The sequence below is a fragment of the Aethalodelphis obliquidens genome, unplaced genomic scaffold, assembly GCF_003676395.1.
Source record: "Aethalodelphis obliquidens isolate GAN/ISIS:26980383/991018 unplaced genomic scaffold, ASM367639v1 scaffold2, whole genome shotgun sequence".
NCBI lineage: Eukaryota > Metazoa > Chordata > Mammalia > Artiodactyla > Delphinidae > Aethalodelphis > Aethalodelphis obliquidens.
In genome coordinates, this window is record NW_020837946.1 from 51,444,172 (window position 1) to 51,468,456 (window position 24,285).

The window sequence follows — 24,285 nt, forward strand, 5'->3', positions numbered from 1 at the left end:
TGGATTTGTAGCTTTCAACCATGTTTCTGTGTTCCCTAACTCAAGGTTCCTTGAAAAATCACGAAGCAAGGAATTCATAAGGTCTATATTTCATTGGCTGCCTTCTGTCTGGGTTGTGAGAGTGTGATAAAGGTATTTAATTATAACTGTAATCACAATTATATATATATTCAAATATTCAGGGAAATACAAATTTATATACATCTCACAGATGTATATTTCCCTGAATAACTGAGTTTTCCCTCTTACCATTGCAAACAGGCTCCCAAAGCTCTAGAGGAAGTGGGTAGTAGATATTTATAAGAGGTCAAAGGCCTTTCTAAATGTCCTTAGTGTGAAGAAATGGTCTCTGGATAAGAGATGGGTACATTTTTCTAAGAGGCAGAGGAGCATCCACGGAGAAAGTGACTGAGACTTTTCTCTTTCAAATTTAACATTATTAATACCTCACTGATGGATTTAAGTGCTCATGACTGAGGCACAGTGGTAAAAAGGAAAAAAAAAAAAAAGGAAAAGGTCTCCAGATGCTCCAAACTCTTGCAGGAAAGGAGAAACTTGCCTACAATCTGGTTGACACCAGGATTTTGGAATTTGACGCTGGTTCTAGCATTTTGGAGGTCCTCTGGGATCGAGACAGTGTATGCGAACTTAAAATGCAGAGCAGTAACGCTGGGAGCCCAGCATGAAGGACCAATATGGCCCGTGTAGAGACCCCAACCATGAGGAGCACCATCACAGCACCAGATGAGGTTGTACCAGTGAGAAAAGCAATGACACTCGGGCAGCTTGCTTGGATAACTGGACAATCGCTTCTGTCTCACAGTAGCATTGGTAAGCAGGAAGCTGACTCTCTTGATCTCAGTCAGATCCCAAGGAACTTTCCATTTTGATTAGCGGCACAGAGGAAAAAAATTACTAGAAGCCCGAGTGATAAGTCTGAATATTAAGACTCATACGCCAAATATTTATACCTCAAATGATAAAGTGATTTATACATTTACATTCTTTAAAAGTTAAGTAAAATATCATGTACTATCATGCTACTGTAGTTTTCGATTCTTACCAGATCTAAAATCTTAATGAAGTAAAGACCAGTGGGTAGTCTGATATGCAGAGTTGTCTCATATGCATCATCTCCGGCATTAAATAAGGACACGTTCAACATTAATGTCTTCATACTTCCAACAGCAAGATAGGTTTTATTTTCATGTGGCCTAAAAATTAAGTACGATTTAGTTTTCGTTTGGAACTAAAAATCCCATCTCTTCATTTATGTATCCTGAACATAAAATACTAATTTGGAAGCACAGCCATAGGAGATGACCCCACGCAAGTAGATGTAAATCCATTGTAAAAAGAACTCAGTTTCCCAGGTTTCAGATAAATTCAGTTAGTTATTACACAGGAAAAGTTTTCTAATTTAGTTATAATTAAACTAGTCTGCTTTCTGTTTAACTTCTTGCTTCTATCATTTTAGCATATTTTTCTCATTATTTCAAAATATCTTCCTAAAAGAAAAGATTTTTTTTTTCTTTCTTCATTCTTGAGTAGACATTGAACTAGCTGCTGCCAAAGCCAAAGGAGAAGAGACTATTTCCACCAAAACAGAGGATGCTTTGGTGGAAGTGAGCATGGCATGGGAAAGGACTGCTATGGCCAGCACGTGGGTACCACTAAAATCTGTTGAACTAGAAAGAATTTCTTAAGGCAAGGCTGGTCACCTCTACCAAGAACTAGACCAAATTAAAAATAGAACTGCGGAAGTGTTTCACCATCTTGTGAACTGGAAAGGGAACACTGCTACAAATCCAAACACGTAAGTGAGTTCAAGTTCTGGCTCTGGCCCCCCGTTCTTCCGGGGGAGAGGTCATTTAGCATTTTAAAGACTCAGTCACCCCACCTGTAATAATAACTACTGTTCAGTGAAGATATGACTCATGCACATTCCATGAAACCCCAAGGAACCTGAGGTTTAAGAAATGTATTCAAGGTACCACAGCTAGAATGTTCTAAAGTCTCAAGGCAACCCATTCCCTTTACTGATTAGATGGTTAGAAGAGCTCAGAACCTGCTACAGAATGTCATGATTCTGTAAGCTGTCCTCAAAAACAGACACTCTTAGATATCAAAGTATTTAAATTAAAAACAAATTAGTTCAACCAGAGAAGAATATGACCCAAAGCAAAATATCAGACGAGGATAATCATAACAATAAGAAAGATATTCACCTAGCAACTAGAGTTTAGAAAACATTTCTTCAACAATGCTTACATTGTATCATTCTAATCAACATCTGTATTTGTGTTTGAATAAACTATTTATGGAAATGTTAAACACATAGTAGGCATTTAGTAGTTATTTGTGAGTTGATTTAAGACAGAATGTTTAAGGACAGAGTTAAAGAACGAGTTTCAAGATTGATGCTTTTAAGCATTACTTGAAGATGAAGACTGATTTTAATTGAAAGCCCCTGTATAATAATCGTTACAGCTATTACTCTCACATACAAAAATAGTATAACAAATTCCCAGCTTTGTAGAGCTTATAAAGGGCAGATTTATAAACGGATGTAAACAGATATTAGAAATACTTGAAAAGAGTTATGAATGAAGGGCTCTGGGACCAGGGCGGGGACCCATTTTGCCTGGGGGTAGCAAAGGCATGTTGCTTCTTGCTTTTGTACTATTCTAGTTATTTAGCTTGAGCTGAATGAAGATTAAAATTTCTTTTCTTAAATAAAGAACATCTGAAAATTTCATGATTGAACTGGCATTCACTTGGATTATACTCTTAATTGATTTGTCAAGTCCTCTTCCAATTTTCACACTACTGGGGGCGGGTGGTGGTCACTTTGCAGAAAGCAAACTTGATAATGTCACGTGTCTGCTTCCTTTCCTCCAGTGCTTTCAAGATAGAGTTCTGATTAGTGCAGCAGATGCAGCCTGAAAGAGCTGGTCGTGCCTTACTTTCCACTGCACAACCCATTCCTTCCCTTTAGCCATGTTCACCTACAAACAGGGGTCCAAACACCTGTGTTTTGTGTCCTATTTCAAGCCATCCCTCTGCCTTCAACCTCTTCCCTCTTCATGTTATCTGGTTAACTTATACTTGTTCTTCAAGACTCAGCTTGAGTGTCAATGTTAAGAGTCCTCAGAAGTTCTTCCACTTGATAACTTATTGCTAAGCCCCTTCACCCAGCATTGCATCCTCCCTAACAGAAATGGCTTCTCTCTCTGCCACTTTCCCACACACTGGGCAACCCTCTAATGCAATATGTTCACACTGTCTGGCTTTTCTCACCACTAGAATAAGTTCTCTTGGAGAAAAGGTGCCGGGTCATGAATATCACTGTTTTCTCAGAGGCTAGCAACACAGTGTTCAAAATACATGTGTGGTATGTAAGTGTATCAAACATTAAAAAGGGCTGGATAACACTAAAAAAAAAGTCTGAAAGATTGAGGAAATTACTGGATAGGTGACTGTTAAGAGTTCATGAACTCATTGTACATTCTATGAAATTAGAGCCATGCTTATCTGTTCTGTGACGGTATGCAAATTCCAAATGTTTCATTAAGATAAAGTAAACATCTACTACTACCACATCATGTGATCTATACCCCGCCCATATAACCTAATGTTTTAGTGGCAATACAACTATTGAGTTGACCAATAAATTAATGGCAACATCGATACTGTTTGAGTTTGAATTTGAGGAGCAAATTATTATGAACCTCAGAATCTACAAACAAAATTATTATAATTTTGAACACTTCCCCCCACTTTGATACTTCTAATATATCTATGAGAAACTGGACATTTCACTTAATACCTAAAAGTTCTTCCCTTCTTATCCTAATTGTTTTTCACTTTAAACCTTCTTATCAAGGTAGGACATACATATAGAAAAATGCGCACAACCTAAGTGTAGAGCTCAGCAAATTTTTATAAACTGAATACATGTGTGAAACCAGCACCCAGATCAAGAAAACCATATTGCCAGCACCAAAGAAATACCCTTGTGCCCCCTTCCAATTCTTGGCCCTACCCACCATCTTGCTTTTACTAGTATAGACTGGCTTTGCCCAGTTTTATATTTCATATAAATGGAATCACTGAGTATGTAATCTTGGAGTATCCAACATTCTTTACTCAAAATTTTGTTTTTAAGTTTAATCTATACTGATGCATGGAGTTGTAAATCATTTCTTCTCATTGGTGTGTATACTAATTTTTGTAAATATGCCACATTTTATTTATCCTTTCAACTATCATTGGGAATTTTGGCAATTACAGTTTGGAGCCTTTATAGTTTTTCAGTAAACATATATACATAATTCCATTGTGTCAGTCTGTCTGTCTATCTATGAGCAGGCCCTTATGGTTTATTAACCCAGGACTAATTCCTGAAAAAAAACTCTAAATCTGGCTAATTTTGGCAACCAGCTTAAATTTTACTAACAAATTACATTAAAAAAATAAAATATAAAGGAACTATATTTAAATAATAAAAAATAAAAATGTCCTACAGGATTATCATATAAAAGAAAGCATACCAGAGAGTAGGGGTTCAAAAACTGCTGCCTGAAGGCCAAATTGGGACCGCTGCCTGGTCTTGTAAATAAAGGTTTATTGGAACACAGCCATGCTCTTTCGTCTGTGGCCACTTTTGCCCTATGACGGCAGAGTTGAGCAGTTGCGACATCTCTGTCCCACAAAGCCTAAAAATATTTACAGTCTGTCCCTTCAAGTAAAAAGTTTGCTGGCTCTGCCATTGGGCAGTCTGACTGAGGAGCATAATTAGTTTCAAAATAAGCGTACCACATCATATTACTATATTTAAAACCTGTATTATTCTGACAATAACAGAAGCTTCATTATTTCAGATGGCACCTGATGCTGCCTTAGAGGAAACGATCTCCCAGACCTCATAATTCCTTGTCTGGTACTAAAGACATCGAGGAGAAAGGAATGAAGAAAATGTCCCTATGTAGCATTTCTAGTTCCGATCCCCGGCTTTGAGAAGCTGGATATTTCTGGAAGGATGTATGATAAGTAACAAGGCAGTACCTCTTCTGAATCATGGCTATCATTTCAGGGTGGAAGAATCTGACTCCGTCATAATGTGCTATTCCTCCCAGTGTTTGAGGGGATGGCTGACTTATTCTTGTGTTGTAAACCTTTGTGTTACACAAGCACGCATCTGCTTGGTGGCCCTGTGATAAAGGGCAGAGTGAAGACGTGCGGGAACATGGCTGTCCCACATCCCCTCTACTTCTCTAGAACCACGTTACAACTAAAGGAAACTAAGAGGTTCTAGAAGTAAACTTCAGCTTGACATTAAAGTTTAATTAAGACTTGTAGAAGAGCTGCCTATAAATAGACATTTATAAAATATTCTGGCTTGTAACCAAAGCATTAGTCACTGAACACCTTTGGGAAAGAAGTTGGCACTTAGACAAGCAACAGAAGGTGAAAGCACTGCATAAACAGCTAGGTTCCAAGACAACAGCAAATGAAAGAGAAACACAGTATTCACATTTCAACAGCGAGGCTGCTGGTCTGTTTTCCATTTTTAAGCTATTCTGCCACATTACCATAATTACAATTCTACTCTTTATGTGTGTGTGTGTGTATATATATATATGTATACATCTTACTGTATCTTGATTAACAAGGTGCTGTCAGAAAGATACCCACTAGCTTTTTACATGAGACATAATAAAGGACCAGGTGCACATCTGGAAGTGTGACAAGGCCGAACCAGAGCTTTCCCCGGGAATCGCAGTTCATTCTTTATTAAAACATGCATAATGCAGACTTGAAATTTACAAAGCAGCCTAGAATCCATGTAATTTAAACAAATCAAGATACTGTGTACATACAGAATCATAACTTAATAAGTGAAAGGAAAAACAGAAAAATGATGTATTTCGGCACCAGGCTCTATGTTTTTCCTGAATGAACGCTACTGTTCTATTTTGTGAGAAATGCTCCCTAAGTCTTCATATAATTAATGCATTTTGCCTTGATAAGATGAATGACTGCTTCATAGCTAACATGTTTTTAATCAAGATGCTAGAACAAAATATAACAGAAATTGCTATGTACCCAGGTCAAGGTAATACGAGTCATTTATTTGACAAAAGACTAGCCTGCGGCAAAGTGGCCTCAGGCCCAAGTAAAATTTTGTCCTCTTTTTTCTTTATTACTGACTTCAGGGAAAAAAAATAAAATAGTGGAAAATTCTCATCTACTGGGCAATATCAGATACCTGACATTTAAGAAGATTTTACTGAACAGACAAATTCACTAAGATGCCAAGGAGGATAGCAGAAGAACATGGATTGGAGTGTATGAAGCATACGATTCCTCTTCCCCAAACTCTGTGACATCAGTGAGGCATATATTCCCACTATCTGCATTTTAAAAATGGACAGTTTTGTTACACTCACTCTTTTGGGGGTAACAGCACAGTGCGGTTACACACCGCTCACTGTCTACCCAACAGTGAGTTCCCTTCTTAGCTGCTAACAGAACCCTGGATTCGCCAGGCAGTCGGTAGTATCCCCTTGATACTGCAGAAGCTAAGCCCCCAGCTCAGCTTCAGGGAGTGAATTATGATTGATCTACTATGATCGTGACGACTCCATCCTCTTTCAACCAGGATAGATCAGGGGCAGCATGTGACACCACTCTGGTTAATCAGAATAAGGCGTCTGCTCAGACACTTCCCTTCCTTGAAAGGCAGCCTCAGGAGGACATAGAATTTTGCTCCTGCCCCTTTCTGTTTACTGGGAACCTTGGTGCCCCAGCCGCCACAAGGGAAAAGCCAAGAGAACTGGAAAGATAACCATGAACCACGAAGGCCCAGATTTTGGTAGCTTCTCACTAAACCTGCAACCACCTTCTCCAGACTGCTTATTATGCAAAAGAATTAAACACCTTTGTTTAAGTTACTATTAGTCCCGTACTCTGTTACTCACAGTTAAAAGCATTCCTCACTGACATGAAAGCACTTTTGTTCAGGAAAAACCTCCATCACTTACCCTGGAAGCATGACGGAGGCACAGAAGAGAAGTAGTGTCATTTAGATCAGTCATCTCTGCGAAAGACTCGATTTTAAATTACCTAGGTGATGGTTAATACCTGCTCTACTATTTGTAATCTTTTAGATAAAGTCATATTTGTTCATTTTCATTTCGCACTGTAAGTCCATTTGAATGTACCGTCCTGAGAATTTAGAGATTCAGGAGGAAGCCTCAACTTAACGAAAACATGAGATGGAGTGCATCAGCACTATTTAGTTTGCTGTCGGCAGTCTATTAGTGCAGCCATCAGAAACTCATCATACCTGAAGCAGGTATGTAGCTCTGAGACACAGAAATACCACTAGTGCCAGCAGAGTTACAGTCGGGAGAAGGCATAGAACATATGGTTGCAATTTGCCTACCACGACCGAGAAGGCAGAGAGGACTCCTTTGAGGGAGAGGCAAATTGTTCTCTGAGAGAGCATCATTTATTAAAATGCAAAGTAGTTTGTCAGAACCCTTCACCCGTGGGCCTAAAAACTAATTCAAAGAGTTTTCGTTTGAAAACTCTTCAAATAAGTTATTTACCTAATGGAAAGAGCCTGTAATCTTCCTAACTGATGCAAAACATGTGGGGCTTACACTTTACACTGGCCTTTAGGCCACTACAAACTTCATAGAACTGAAAACAACTGACCCAGGCACAGTCAGCAGCTATCTCGGGACATAAAGAAACAATAAACTCTGGACAAATAACCAGTACACGTGCAGAAAATGTTTAGAATTCACTGGCAATATTTCATTTTTTTATCCAAATGAAAACATTTTTATCATGGTCTATAACTATTCCAACCATAATTTATCAAAAATAACACCTTTTCTCAAATCTTCATATGTACCAGGCTTTGTGCTATGCAATGCACTGGCCTGCATTATCGCATTTTATTTTTAAAACAACCTTACAGAAGCCCCAGTGGCCTAATGGATAAGGCACTGGCCTCCTAAAACAACCTTACAGAGTACTATTTTACCTTCTTGCCAATGAGGAAGGACGTTTACAGAGGTTGAAAGGCTTCTCTGAAAAGGTCATTCAGCTAGTAAATGGTAGATAGACTTGAACCAGGTTAGCCTGACTCCAAATCTAAACTCTAAACCACCACAACACTGGTTCTCAGATTTCAGCTTGATAAGAACCACTGACAGCCTTCTTAATAATGAACATTTCTGGCCTGGTCCCCATGGATTCTGATTTGGATGGTCAGAGGCCTAGGAGCCTGCATTTCTACCAAGCATCCCAGGTGATTCTCATGAAGGTGACTCAAAGACCACACCTTGAGAAAACTGCCTTACCTTCTGTTGGCTGCCATACAAAATCATAATGGACTTGATATTTCGACTACAGGAAACATTATCACTTCAAATTAAAAATGCAATGTAGGTAATGTAATTTCTCGTGAGAAATACGTAATGAAGAAAAACTGATAATTCAATTACATTAATGATTTAATATCTTAATTCAGTAAGATATTATTTTCATTCTTCAGGAAATAAGCATTCTCAGTAATATTTCCACATAAATTTCAACATCTCATTTTTTTCACGGGCCAGAGGGACTGCAGTGAAAGATGACAAGGTAACCATGGAAGTGTCTGATTTGAGAAGATGAAAACACCACTTATTTGGAGCTTAGATAATCTTTCCCACACAAAATACTTCTTCTTATCAAAGGCCCATGAGAGCCAAAGCACCAGGAAGACTAAGCATTTTAGAAAGAAAACAAATATGTGAATGGGAAGGTTATAAATTATTCATCTAATAATTCAACAAAGGCACCACAATTACATGCTGGATTACAAAGCAGTTAGCGGTTGCTGTTTTTGGACTATCTAAGCAGCCAATCTGGATAATTTAAGTATAAAGTCCAATTATCTATCAAATAGGTTAGGGCTTCTTGGCCCTCAACTGTGGATGCTCAAGGCTATCCTGGCATTGCCTAGGTGAAAAGAATTAATTTATTCTCTGCCATATGTGATCCCACCCCAGCAGGGTACTCAGTGCTGTTTGTCAACCTTTTCACTCATTCCTGGTTGATTCCCTATCCCATTTATCTTCACAGCTATTTTCAATCTTTTCCCATTCCCTTCACAAGGTCCCAAACCCAACCTCAGAGCCCTCACCTTCCATATACAAACCCATTTTTTATTCTGGCCATCCATTAATTCTCTATATTTCCCTTCCTTCCACGTTAAAATTTCTTAATCAATGTCAGCATCTATTCACAGCTTCTTAGCTCAAGACAAGGGGAATCTTAACTTCTTTCTAAGGCTAACCCTTCCACCTGAGTCTGATCCCAGGTACATGCTGTTTCCTTTAGAACCCTGTTCCATCCTCAGCAAACATCCACTTGTCACCTACAGTGTTCCAGGCACTATTGGGAACGCAAAGATGAAAAGACAGGAACCCAGCTTGAAGCAGTGTACAGGATAGTGGGGAGACAGACAATAATAGTTCTGAGCACAGGTGCAATGGGACCAGGGCCACAGGAGGACTAGGTTTATGTAGCTGGAGACAAAGTTGGGGGGGGGGCTTTACCTAGAAAACAGCTGAGATTTATAAGATAAATAAGCATTAATCAGATAAGTCAAAGTGAAAAGATACAAAGGCTCAGGAGAGCATGGCATGGCCACACAACTATTCTGCAATCAATGGAAAAAAGTCCTGTGGAATTGCTGAGGAAGGGCACTAAGGACTTTAGATGTTAATGAGCTACTGAAGCCTTGCTATCAAAAGTGTAAGTTAGAAAGCTCACTCTGGAAACGTCTTGGTAGAGGAATTTGAATAATGTAAAATCAGAGGCCAGTAGCCCAGAAAGTGGTAAAGCTCAGTGATTCAGGCAGGATATTGAGTGCCTGATTTGGAGCAATAGCAGTAGAGATGGAGAAGTATGATGGATAAAAAACACATCTGGGTGGTAGTATTATAGGACTTGGTAATTTATTTGATGTCAGGGATAAGAGAGAGAGAAGAATGCAGGTTGAGCTCCAGGCTGTTGGCTTTGGTAACTAACTAATGGTTGTGTCACTGGTGGATAGTGACTGGGCACCCAAGACTGCATGTCTGATAGCCAGCTGGATGGGTGGGTGTGGAACTCAGAGACACTGATTTGGGCATCAGCAGAGGAGGCAGACCAGGTGAGGTTATGGTTGTGGGCAAGATTATCCAGGGAAAATATGGGAGTGTGAGAAGGAGTGAGAGAGGGCTATTAAGCGAGCCCAAAGAGGCAAATTCAGAGGTCCTCCAAACACAAGTGAGAAGGAGGGCCTAGAGAAGTAAAAGGAGAGTGGGAGCAGGATGGCATCCGGGAAATTAAAAGACATTGAAAAAAAGGAAGTGAACAGCTGTCAAATTCTTCACAGGACAGATCAAGTAATATACGAAGTGTCCCCTGGATTTAAGCAGACCATTTCTTTGTTCAATTTATTCTTTTCCCTGCCTTTGATCCTCACACTTGTTTATATCTTCCCATAATTAAATAACACTTGATAAATACATAAAAATTCAGTTGAACCTACTTGTTCCTAATAAATTCTCCTTCCCTTAATCACTGATGCTGTCATTTAGCTATGACTGCACAGAAATTTCTGTTAAAATTTGCCAGCGACATCCTTCTTCTCCCCCACCAGTCACATTTTAAGTGCCAACTTCCATGACCTTTCCTCAGTCATTATGCTCTCTGATTGCTAAAAAATCACAGCATTAGGTCCCTCTTTTTACATTCTCCATTGGCTATTTCACCTTGGAGGTGGTTTTCTCTTAGTTCGATGAAGATACTTTTTCAGTGTCCTGGAGTTAAGTCCTTATTCTTTTTAAGCTCTTTAAATAAAATTTACCCACCCCTCTCAAGATTTGATCCTTAGTTCTTTGTGAAATTCACATTTCCATCGCAGGCATTCACATAACTAATGTGAAGAGGACCTCCAAACATAATCCTGAACTAGATTTTCCACTGCAGAGCTACATATAGAAGTCTCATCAAATTCAACACACCCCAATTTAAACCTGCTTCCTCTATATCCCTACCTCCCCCAAACAGTCTCCCATATTCCTGTCCTGTCAGTGATGCCTCCTTGCCCTCTTTCACTTTCCATACACAACCAGCTCTTAACCTGAAGTGTGGATTCTCTCTCTCTGGTCCTCATTTTCACATCTTCCCTCTGACATGCAGAACAATTTCAACAGAGGGGATATAGACATGATACAGAATTACAATGGTTTATTTCCCAACATAAATAATGATAGCAATCAACATTTATCCAGTTTGCACTGTGGGCACTATTCTAAGCACGTTTACATGTATTTTCTTTTTCCTGTTTCCCTTCTATGAATTTAGAAGACAAAGATGATTTATTCCCTTTCAAATGGGTCACATATATATTTAGGGATATCTTTGTTTTGTACATCAATCTGAATTATGTAACCAGTTTTTGGATGATAGAATACTAAGCATTATGTAGTAAAGGTTAGCTCATTTTGAACCAAAACTCTATTAACAGGCACTTACAGATGTCTGAAAAATAACTACAATTATGATAACAATAACCCAAAGCACATTTAAATCCTGAAATATCTTCCGAGTTATCAGTGAAAGGTTAAAATCATGCTTGATAAAACCATGGTGCTCACACATTCTCATTCTTTTGAAAAGTGGTAATCTTTGAGTGTATACTTATGTGACTGCTGTACAGAACACTTAGTCTCTTTCAGCAGAATGAGACTGCTGTTCTTTTCCAGGTCTTTAAATGCTGCTAACCCCCAAGGATTAGTTCTTAGTCCTTTACTCTTTAGAACCCACATGCACACACCAATTACCCCATCCTGATAAGTAAGCAGAGAGCCAACTACACTCACCTCAAAAATCCAATTTTTGCAGAAACCTGTAAATCAGCAGAACAGTTTTCATGCGCACAAAATCTTGCAAAGTTTATCTGGAAATAAAATATGACAGTACTTTTTATCTTAGTTCAAATCAGTAGGTATACTTCTATGTTTTTTAAAGGATAAAATATCTATGACACATGAAAAAATAAAATTAATATAGCAAATGGATAACTCCTTTATACCTTTTGAAGAGTTCGATTTGAGCATCAGTAGGTTCAGATGACAATTCCAGGGCTAAAGGAACCACGTTCTTTCAATAGGTAAATTTAAAGCCTAAGTTTGTTAAGCGAAAGAAATAACTTCTTTCTTTCATAATAGTTGTATAAAACAAGTTTAATCAGACTGTGGTAGTAACCTCTGTAAATGTTTAGAACCTGTGCTGCCAAGATTTTCTTCGTTGAGTCCCTCCCGATTTTCTGGTGCTGCTGTTTGATCCTGCCTATTATGCATACGCATGACACTTAATTTTCACAGATGGCAGAACAGTGATTTTATATTGGTTGAAAATAATAAAATGTAGAAATTTTACTTTGAGGATACAGTGAATAAAAATAAATGATAGTTTATCAACAGGTTCCAGAATTTATTTAATTCTGAGTATTTTAATAGGACCCAGAGATACTGCAAGGTACACAGGAAGCCCTGAGGTATAAGCTGGACAAAAGAAAAGGAGAGAGATACAAAAAGAAAGGAAGCTGAGAGGAACAGGTGAGAGAGGGAGAGATGCAGAAAAGAAAGAAATCTAGAAAGTCAGAGAAGGAGCCAGGCACATGAAATGTGAAGTGGGTAGAGCGTTGTCAAATGGCACGTCAGACCAGAGACTGCCTATACCAGCGGGAGCAGCGGGAAAGTGTAAATAGTTCTCTAGATTATTAATTTTTTTCTACTTCTCTTATTCGTAAAGCAGGTGGCTTGAAGAATCAAAATGTAGCTCATTTGTAGCTCATTCTAATATAACTACAAATTGCTAAGGTTTGGGCTTATGTACTTTACAATATTGAGAGGTTCATTATTAAAGACATTTAAAAGTAGTTGATACTGAAAACTGAAGTTCAACAGAAGAGTGAAAAAAACCGACTTCCATAAATATTTTCATACAAGGCTATAGAAAGACTTCGCTCTTAATTTATTATCTTCATTTGATCTAGTATTGTAGACCAGACAGTGCTGACTGTAAGCTCAAATATGTTAAAGCGACTTAGGGGCAATTTTATCTGGACAGGATATGAACAGGACCTTTAAATGTCCTTTCATCTTTTGCATTCTGTGTGCCATTACTGAATGTTTTAATGAATGCTTTAACCATGGCCCCAAACATCCTGTTGACTCTGTCTTTGTGTTGTTGGACAGTAAAAGTCTGAACAACTGGACTCCTGGGAATAAACACACAGTGAGTGAAACTGATATATTTTGGGATACATTTATTTTAAATTTTTAAAAAAAATCATCATTAGAGTATAATTGCTTTACAATGGTGTGTCAGTTTCTGCTTTATAAAAAAGTGCATCAGTTATACATATACATATGTCCCCATATCTCTTCCCTCTTGCATCACCCTTCCTCCCACCCTCCCTATCCCACCCCTCTAGGTGGTCACAAAGCACAGAGCTGATCTCCCTGTGCTATGTGACTGCTTCCCACTAGCTATCTATTTTACATTTGGTAGTGTATATATGTATATGCCATTTTCTCATTTTGTCACAGCTTACCTTTCCCCCTCCCCATATCCTCAAGTCCATTCTCTGGTAGGTCTGCGTCTTTATTCCCGTCTTGCCCCTAGGTTCTTCATGACCTTTTTTTTTTTTTTTTGATTCCATATATATGTGTTAGCATACGGTATTTGTTTTTCTCTTTCTGACTTACTTCACTCTGTATGACAGTGTCTAGGTCCATCCACCTCACTACAAATAACTCAATTTCATTTCTTTTTATGGCTGAGTAATATTCCATTGTATATATGTGCCACATCTTCTTTATCCATTCATCTGTCGATGGACACTTAGGTTGCTTCCATGTCCTGGCTATTGTCAATAGAGCTGCAATGAACATTGTGGTACATGACTCTTTATGAATTATGGTTTTCTCAGGGTATATGCCCAGTAGTGGGATTGCTGGGTCGTATGGTAGTTCTATTTTTAGTTTTTTAAGGAACCTCCATACTGTTCTCCATAGTGGCTGTATCAATTTACATTCCCACCAACAGTGCATGAGGGTTCCCTTTTCTCCACACATTCTCCAGCATTTATTGTTTGTAGATTTTTTGATGATGGCCATTCTGACCGGTGTGAGGTGATACCTGATCGTAGTTTTGATTTGCATTTCTCTAACGATTAGTGATGTTGAGCATTCTTTCATGTGTTTGTTGGAAATCTGTATATCTTCTTTGGAGAAATGTCTGTTTAGGTCTTCTGCCCATTCTTGGATTGGGTGGTTTCCTTTTTTGATATTGGGCTGCATGAGCTGCTTGTTAATTTTGGAGATCAATCCTTTGTCAGTTGCTTCATTTGCAAATATTTTCTCCCATTCTGAGGGTTGTCTTTTGGTCTTGCTTATGGTTTCCTTTGCTGTGCAAAAGTTTTTAAGTTTCATTAGGTCCCATTTGTTTATTTTTGTTTTTATTTCCATTTCTCTAGGAGGTGGGTCAAAAAGGACCTTGCTGTGATTTATGTCATACAGTGTTCTGCCTATGTTTTCCTCTAAGAGTTTGAAAGTGTCTGGCCTTACATTTAGGTCTTTAATCCATTTTGAGTTTATTTTTGTGTATGGTGTTAGGGAGTGTTCTAATTTCATTCTTTTACATGTAGCTGTCCAGTTTTCCCAGCACCACTTATTGAAGAGGCTGTCTTTTCTCCACTGTATATTCTTGCCTCCTTTAACAAAAATAAGGTGACCACAGGTGCATGGGTTTATCTCTGGGCCTTCTATCCTGTTCCATTGACCTATATTTCTGTTTTTGTGCCAGTACCATACTGTCTTTATTACTGTAGCTTTGTAGTATAGTCTGAAGTCTGGGAGTCTGATTCCTCCAGCTCCATTTTTCTTTCTCAAGATTGCTTTGGCTATTCAGGGTCTTTTGTGTTTCCATACAAATTGTGAAATTTTTTGTTCTATTTCTGTGAAAAATGCCATTGGTAGTTTGATAGGGATTGCGTTGAATCTGTAGATTGCTTTGGGTAGTAGAGTCATTTGCACAATGTTGATTCTTCCAATCCAAGAACACGGTATATCTCTCCATCTGTTTGTATCATCTTTAATTTCTTTCATCAGTGTCTTACAGTTTTCTGCATACAGGTCTTTTGTCTCCTTAGGTAGGTTTATTCCTAGGTATTTTATTCTTTTGTTGCAATGGTAAATGGGAGTGTTTCCTTAATTTCTCTTTCAGATTTTTCATCATTAGTGTACAGGAATGCAAGAGATTTCTGTGCATTAATTTTGTATCCTGCTACTTTACCAAATTCATTGATTAGCTCTAGTAGTTTTCTGGTAGCAACTTCAGGATTCTCTATGTATAGTATCATGTCATCTGCAAAAAGTGACAGTTTTGCATCTTCTTTTCTGATTTGGATTCCTTTCATTTCTTTTTGTTCTCTGATTGCTGTGGCTAAACTTCCAAAACTATGTTGAATAACAGTGGTGAGAGTGGGCACCCTTGTCTTGTTCCTGATCTTAGAGGAAATGCTTTCAGTGTTTCACCATTGAGAATGATGTTCGCTGTGGGTTTGTCAAATACGGCCTTTATTATGTTGAGGTAAGTTCTCTCTACGCCTACTTTCTGGAGGGTTTTTATCATAAATGTGTGCTGAATTTTGTCAAAGGCTTTTTCTGCATCTACTGGGATGATAGTATGGTTTTTCTCCTTCAATTTGTTAATATGGCTTATCACATTGATTGATTTGCATATATTGAAGAATCCTTGCTTTCCTGGGATAAACCCCATTTGATCATGCTGCATGATCCTTTTAATGTGCTGCTGGATTCTGTTTGCTGGTATTTTGTTGAGGTTTTTTGCATCTATGTTCGTCAGTGATATTGGCCTGTAGTTTTCCTTCTCTGTGACATCTTTGTCTGGTTTTGGTATCAGGGTGGCCTCACAGAATGAGTTTGAGAGTGTTACTTCCTCTGCTATATTTTGGAAGAGTTTGAGAAGTATAGGTGTTAGCTCTTCTATAAATATTTGATAGAATTTGCCTGTGAAGCCATCTGGTCCTGGGCTTTTGTTTGTTGGAAGATTTTAAATCACAGTCTCAATTTCAGTGCTTGTGATTGGTCTGTTTATATTTTCTATTTCTTCCTGGGTCAGTCTCAGAAGGTTCTGCTTTTCTGAGAATTTGTACATTGCTTCCAGGTTGTCCATTTTACTGGCATATAGTTGCTTGTAGTAATTTCTCATGATCCTTTGTATTTTTGCAGTGTCAGTTGTTACTTCTCCTTTTTCATTTCTAATTCAATTGATTTGAGTCTTCTCCCTTTTTTTCTTGATGAGTCTGGCTAATGGTTTATCAATTTTGCTTATGTTGTCAAAGAACCAGCTGTTAGTTTTATTGATCTTTGCTACTGTTTCCTTCTTTTCTTTTCCATTTATTTCTGATCTCATCTTTATGATTTCTTTCCTTCTGCTAACCTTGGGTTTTTTCCTTCTTTCTCTAATTGCTTTAGGTGTAAGGTTAGGTTGTTTATTTGAGATGTTTCTTGTTTCCTGAGGTAGGATTTTGTATTGCTATATACTTCCCTCTTAGAATTGCTTTTGCTGCATCCCATAGGTTTTGGGTCTTCATGTTTTAATTGTCATTTGCTTCTAGGTATTGATTTTCTCTTTGATTTCTTCAGTGACCTCTTGATTATTAAGTAGTGTATTGTTTAGCCTCCATGTGTTTGTATTTTTTACAGACTTTTTCCTGTAATTGATATCTAGTCTCATAGCATTGTGGTCGGAAAATATACTTGATATGATTTCAATTTTCTTAAATTTACCAAGGCTTGATTTGTGACCCAAGATGGGATCTATCTTGGAGAATGTTCCACGAGCACTTAGGAAAGTGTATTCTGTTGTTTTTGGATGGAATGTCCTATAAATATCAATTAAGTCCATCTTGTTTAATGTATCATTTAAAGTTTGTGTTTTCTTATTTACTTTCATTTTGGATGATCTGTCCATTGGTGAAAGGGGGGTGTTAAAGTCCCCTACTATGAATGTGTTACTGTCAATTTCCCCTTTTATGGCTGCTAGCATTTGCCTTCTGTATTGAGGTGCTCCTATGTTGGGTGCATAAATATTTACAATTGTTATATCTTCTTCTTGGATTGATCTCTTGATCATTGTGTAGTGTCCTTCTTTGTCTCTCGTAATAGTCTTTATTATAAAGTCTATTTTGCCTGATAGGAGAATTGCTACTCCAGCTTTCTTTTGATTTCCATTTGCATGGAATATCTTTTTCCATCCCCTCACTTTCAGTCTGTATGTGTCCCTAGATCTGAAGTGGGTCTCTTGTAGACAGCATGTATACGGGGCTTTTTTTGGTATCCATTCAGCCAGTCTCTGTCTTTTGGAGCATTTAATCCATTTACAGTTAAGGTAATTATTGATATGTATGTTCCTATTACCATCTTCTTAATTGTTTTGGGTTTGTTTTTGTAGGTCTTTTCCTTCTGTTGTGTTTCCTGCCTAGAGAAGTTCCTTTAGCATTTGCTGTAAAGCTGGTTTGGTGGCACTGAATTCTCTTAGCTTTTGCTTTTGTGTAAAGTTTTAAATTTCTCCATCAAATCTGAATGAGATCCTTGCCGGGTAGAGTAATCTTGGTTGTAGGTTTTTCCCTTTCATCACTTCAGGGATACATTTTAAAAAGCTGTTCACTGTTTAGAATGCAGGATCCATCTCAAAATGCACATACAGTTAAGTTAAAAAGAGAAACTGTTGTGTAACATAGATACACGTTTATAAATGAGTAAAATCTGACTAACAAGACATGAGTGAATCTGTGGGTAGGGTGACTGAGAGGGAGACAAACTGAAAAAGAAGGAGACAGAAAATGAGAAAGATAAGCTGAACACACATGACGATGCTGAATAACTCATGAATGCAACTCACTTCCATTAGGAGTGCTCTCTGGAAATATATTTTCTTCACTGGCAAGGCATCAAGGAGAGAAAATTAACATTTTATGTATATGGGAAACCACTGTTATGACTAAATGCATATTTAAAAGTATTCAGTTCAATATCCTAAAGGGAATATTAAAAATAAAGAAAAATGGAAAACAAGACATACCATAAATCTTTTTTATAAAAACATAATTTTAAAGAAATTTAGAGGGAGTTCATTTCCTCAGAACTATGTACTATTTCAAAAAAATTTCTTCAGTTATATGTCACATGATGTTTCAAATAAAGGAAAAATTTCCTACTGTTTTTGCAATGATGTCTTTTTCTTTCTTCTGCTGAAGAATTGGCTGAAGTGGTGGGAATTCCTCTGTACTTCGTTTACTGATGACATGATGCCCCAGGTGGTAAGCGGCTTCAATCTGAATTGGGGTGAGGATGTCCCGTACATCTTTCTAAAGAAATTGAAAGCCATATGAATTAATAACAAAAATAAGCATCTAAATAAAAAATATATATAAAGTCCCTCCTTTCCTGCATAAGGTCAAACACAATATATGGAAGTCAAAGAAAATCCTTTCCTTTTAAGCTAAATTGTTAAAAAATTGAACTATTTTCACACATTACAAAAGCAATCACATTTATTAGGAAAAAGACAAAACGTATTAAAAATGAAAAACCGTAACTATCCAATAATAGTTATGCAGGTCTACATTTTGGCATATTTTCTTCAATGCTATTTTCTATGCATACAATATTCTTATTAGTTGTTACAGTTTTTCTACATTTATTGTGCTTTTACACTTTACAAAGAAAGAGTTCTTGGATTTATTTATCAATGATACAGGAATTGTAACCCATTTGGAATCCATTCTGCTCTGTATGACACTCTTTTAAGTTTAATATCTTACTAATTTGTTACACAGCATTTATCATTCTTAATCTTCTTTATATGTAGTCAAAAAGTCTTTGAGTGATTAGGTTTTTAAAATTTATTGTCTTCTGCCCCCCAAGAAATGACTCTTGAGTTTATTACACTGGTTGTCAATTCATATATTTTAATCTTTATTTCTACATGCAGGCATTATTTTTCTCTCTTTTAAAAACATTTTCCCATGAACTTAAAATTTATTTCATCTTTTCATTTGATTATTCAATAGCCCCTTCATTAAATGGGAATATACAACATTACTATCAAAATTATTTGCTAACATAAACATGCACAAACACTAAAATAACTGACAAGAAAATAACTTTGAAGTAGTTTGGCATTCAATTAAGAAAACACTTCCCTAAAGAGTAAAGGTGTTCTAGAATCCCAAGTCTGTGAAAAAAAAAAAAATGGAAGTCAAGTAAGATAAAAAAAACATGGCATCTCTTAGAAAGCGCTTCTCAGAGCAGCCCTGCCTATACAGATATGAGATTTTCAAAATATATTGAACAAAGCAGACTCATTTATTTTTCTCCCTATCTAAGAGGATGGGCAAATAAGATTCCACTATAAAGTAATCCATGAGGATTTATAACAGAATTCAGTTGACAATTTAAACTGCACGATATAAGACATGTTGATGGCAAATCTATAGAACAAGTAGCTTATGCACAACAAAAATTAAAAGTAGATATTATATCAGGATTTGAGAGAGAAGCTCACGATCAGCAGATACAGTCCACCTACACAGGAACTATGCAGTTTTTCTTTTTCTTTTTCTTGGTATTAGAATTGTTACTATACTCAGAAGATATTCAAAGAATTGGTCACACACCTTGTCTTTCACACTAACAATTTAAATGTAAAGCTTGGCTTGACTCTACGTTTCATATGCCCGTTTCAATTTACATTTCTTCTGATTTAAAAAAAAAATAGATTCATCAAAGTCCCACTAAAGAAACTCAAGTGTCTTCATTGGGACTAGACATATTAATTTTAACCATAATTGAGCTTTATATTTATGAGGTTTATATTTACACTTAGTGAGTTCCTTAGTAGATCCATGACACTGTAATTGACAGACCTCCTACTGAATAATGTCAGTGGATTTCTATTTATCTAGACAATTCAGAGTTGGAATATAGCTTAAACATTTCTGCCTAAAAGCAGATTTCCAAAGCTCATAAATTAACAATCCCTACTGAATAGAAAAAAATACCTATCATACAGATTACTGCTATGCTATTTATGCCTATAGTAACTTTTGATAAAAATCAATGAAGTTAATAAAGATGACATTTCACATAAGACTACACCTATCCTATGTCTTTTATGTAATTATAAAAAAGGATGTAATTGTTTTTCCTCATCATTTACAACATTATATATAAATATATATATATATAAATTGGTTAAAAGCAAGTGGTCTGAAGGTAGAGTACTGGGGTTCAAACCTCAGGTCCTTCACTTCTTATCTATATGTAACCTTGGGCAAATTACATAATCTGTCTATGGAACTATTACCTCATCTGAAAATGGTTGGTAATAATGATAATGATGATTACGACACCTATAACTTATTGTGAGGATTCAATGACATAACGTATGTAAAACACTTAGTACAATGCCTGGTACGTATTAAGGTCTCAATAGATGTTAAATATTATAATTATTATGTGTATATTACTGCAAAATGTAGCTATATAAGCCAACCAAGGAATTACAGAAGTTCAATTTCTTATAATGAATTCTGGTGACTATTTGGAAAGAATAAGAAAAAAGGAAATTAGTCTATTGCCAACCAGTGAACACTAAATAGAAAATGAGCTACGTTTTCTACTAATACAACTATTAGACTTGTATTAATTAAGTGGTACCTGGAAGATGTGTAGCATGACTCAGAGTACTCAAGATCTCTCATGGCTTTTCCATTCTCACACATGGAGATGTTTTTATTAGATTACTTGGTAAGTGATCATCTCAACTCGAAACCTTGACCATATAGGAATGCTGCAAATCAAGGTCCAAATCCCAAGTTATCAACTTGTGAAAATGGAACAGCTTGAAGCCCTGAGTATTACAATAGCAAACTTGATTAAATTATTCCCTAGGTGTAGGAGCTAGACAGCCACTGACGGTCCCTCCACATGTCCACTGTTTTAATTCTTCTCAACAAGCTTGCTTTGACCACATCACATGTTATCTAATTCATACTAATTTTCCACAAGGTCTTCTCTACATCTGGTGTATATTACTTTCATTATCCTAATTTGCTATTAATTACGCCTTTCTCACAATATACAAAATGTACGTGCACTCTTGCAAGAACTGTATTTGACAGATATTCACACTTACTTAACTTTAACAGCTCCACCTAAGGACAAAAGCTATAATATCAAAAATTCTTAAAGTGACTAATTAATATACAGGAGGAAAAAGTAGATTTGCTTAAAATTTTTAATTTGGATGGCATGTGCTATCTATATTAAAAATAATGAAGATTCCATGCCACATTTTTATGGACAATTACATAAAACAGGGCACCCACAAGCATGCAAATTAGCACATGCCTGAAATTACACAAAGTCTGCCTTCTTGTCTGACTTTCACAGAAATTTTTATTATGGCCAGCTTGAGAACTGAGCTGTAGGCCCACGTCATCCTATTGTGTTTATGTAGTGAGGGAATTTATTTAAAGGGTGGAGCCAGAAATATTTATAAAATATTACTTAATGAACAATGATGTTGAGGTATAAATAAACATGTGAAAATATCTATTCATGGGTCTACTCTGTAGAAGACAGGATCTAGGGATACAAAACTGAAAGCCGGTGCCTACATTACACTTTAAAACCCATAAATCCACACATGTGGTGGAGGGGTGAGCATTCTGATACATGCAGACACAAGTACAGAAGAGGGAGGGCCACCTAACCTACACTCAAAAGGTCATGGGAAAATTCTTACATAGAAGAATTTTAAGAAGGAATGTGATCAGATTTGTGTGGAGAAGGTTAAGACTGAGGCATAGATTGGAATCTGAGCTAGCAAGGCCCCGTGTAATTATAACCATTTTATCTAGTAAGTATGTTTCAGAGGGTGAACTGTCAAACATCTGGGACTACAACTTCCTGAGAAAAGACAACACCCCCAAGACAGGTGCCCTCACCATCACACGAATAGAACATTACAGATTTTCCCTCACAGAATTCTTTAAAAAGCTCTGAGAACACATCATCTATAAATTTATTAAATATTGATTGATTGGGGGCCTTATGTAATGAGTTGTGCTAGCTCTAAGAAGAAAACAAACATGGAAAAGATAATATCCTGTCTTCAAAGACCTTGTAATCTAACAAAGAATTAATATATGTTGGAATAATCAATCATCTTCTAGGTTACCATAATATCAGTATGGTTATATAGTTGGTCTGTATTTAGATTTTCAGCAGAAATGCATGCATATATGGATTGGTCCACAGTGTTTAAATGTAACTACTTTGGAGCAAATGGTACTTCATTAAACTATGTGTTTGTATAGCTTAAAAATATAAGCAAATAAAATACAAATACATATATTTAGTAATCAAATACGTGTTCATTTTTTGAAGTTATTACTGAAAATGATGGGTTTTATAAGTTACCTAAGACTTAGATAACAAAATAAAATTCCTTTATTTCAGAAGTCCAAAATCCAGAATTTAGAGAAACCAAAGGAAAGAAAGAATAAACTAATCTACTAAATACATAGGCGGGTTGATTTCATGATTATTATACAACATACTAAGGCCACTGAACTCACTGGATCTCAGATACCAGTAGAGACAGGCATTCCTGGTCCAATGACTAAGCTAAATATTTCTAGATTTTATGAAATGCTGTAGACAGGAAGGGAATGTTTGTTTTCTTCTCAAACATCAGAGAGTATTTTGATGCAGAGATTCCATCAAGATCAATCAAGAAATATCTCTAAAAACCTGAAGGTAAGTCTCACTACCATGGCTGCTCCAACATTTCTAAATATTGCTGCCAATTGTTGAATGGGTTTCTCTAAATCAAAACAGCCTCAAAATTATCCTTTGTCCTAAAATCTTGTCCTAAGAAATCTCTAAGACCTAATCAAGTTGTACCTTTGAAGATAACAAAGATTCATTTTCATATGCTTACATGGATGGGGAAACATTTTCATAAAGGGAAAAGCGAGGTCCAAGAGAACAGAATTTCAATAGATAAAACACTATAAGGCCTAAAAAATTAACCATTTGCCTTCTACCACAGAAACCTTTTATTAACTCCCAACTCTAAATTCTAGATTCTCCTTTCATAACATCTAATAATTGTAAGGCTCTAACAGTAAAAAATAAAGCTTGGCATAATTAAAAACCACCAAAAAATGGAGTTCTATAAGGAAAAAAATAATTTCTGCCTTATTTTCTGAGGAATACATTTTGACCGTCCACATAAAACAGTCTTATGTAATACCCGTTTTAATTATGAGTAGATGAAGCAGACGTGAGAAAACTGATGTGCTTACCAACCAGGTAAATGACCATATAGTCTCAGAAAAATAACATACCAGCAAATGCATATGCTAGTGATGTGATACTTATTAGATTGCTAACAATGTCTCCTATATTCCAAGAAGATCCAATACATGAAACTAGAGAATGTGTGATTAAAAGAGAAGGACTTCATAAAAGCCAAGTTTTATGAGAAGATGTGGATTTTCTAAAATAGCCAAATTCTCTACTATCAAAGACTGTGATGGGTTTTTTTTTAAATATAAGTAGGTTTAAAGACTTTCATTTATGTGAGATCATCAAGGGGTTGTGAGCAAGAATAAAAATAAAATTCAATTCTTTTTCTCACCTTCAGGTCCCCAATGGCTCTAACATGTTGTCATACTGATGAAATCTTTCTGGCTCATTCTCTTTAATACTCAAGTCCAACAATGTGCTGCTGCCACTGGGACCTCCAATTCAACTTTGTTCCCCTGTCCCTCACACACCCTCTTGCTGTCCTCTCTCCTCTCCTTACCCTGCTTAATCTTCACGGCCAAAAATATAACCACTCCCTCGCATACTCCTCGGCTCTCTCGTGCGTTCCTTCTTTGCTTCACTCTATTGGCAGACCACAATCATGGTTGATTGTAACTCTTCATCTACCCCCACCTGTAAGGTTGAACATGACTGGAAAAAACCACAACCATACTGACTCGTCTCACTTTCTGATGCAACTTAGAGCCTAACTCCATCTCAGGACCATACTGTACTTTCTCACTCTCCCACTCTC

The 24,285-nt window shown here is 36.8% G+C and overlaps 1 protein-coding gene across 1 annotated transcript in view; it reads right to left on the bottom strand.

Annotated features, from left to right (window-relative positions):
• The window catches only part of ITGA4 (integrin subunit alpha 4), an 83,132-nt gene that overhangs the window by 11,963 nt on the left and 46,884 nt on the right, over positions 1-24,285 (bottom strand). The window contains exons 16-18 of the mRNA XM_027126725.1: positions 18,368-18,517; positions 11,937-12,013; positions 1,064-1,214 (exon numbers count right to left, since the gene is read on the bottom strand). Coding sequence (XP_026982526.1) covers positions 1,064-1,214; positions 11,937-12,013; positions 18,368-18,517 — 378 coding nt within the window. The remainder of the gene's footprint in view (positions 1-1,063; positions 1,215-11,936; positions 12,014-18,367; positions 18,518-24,285) is intronic.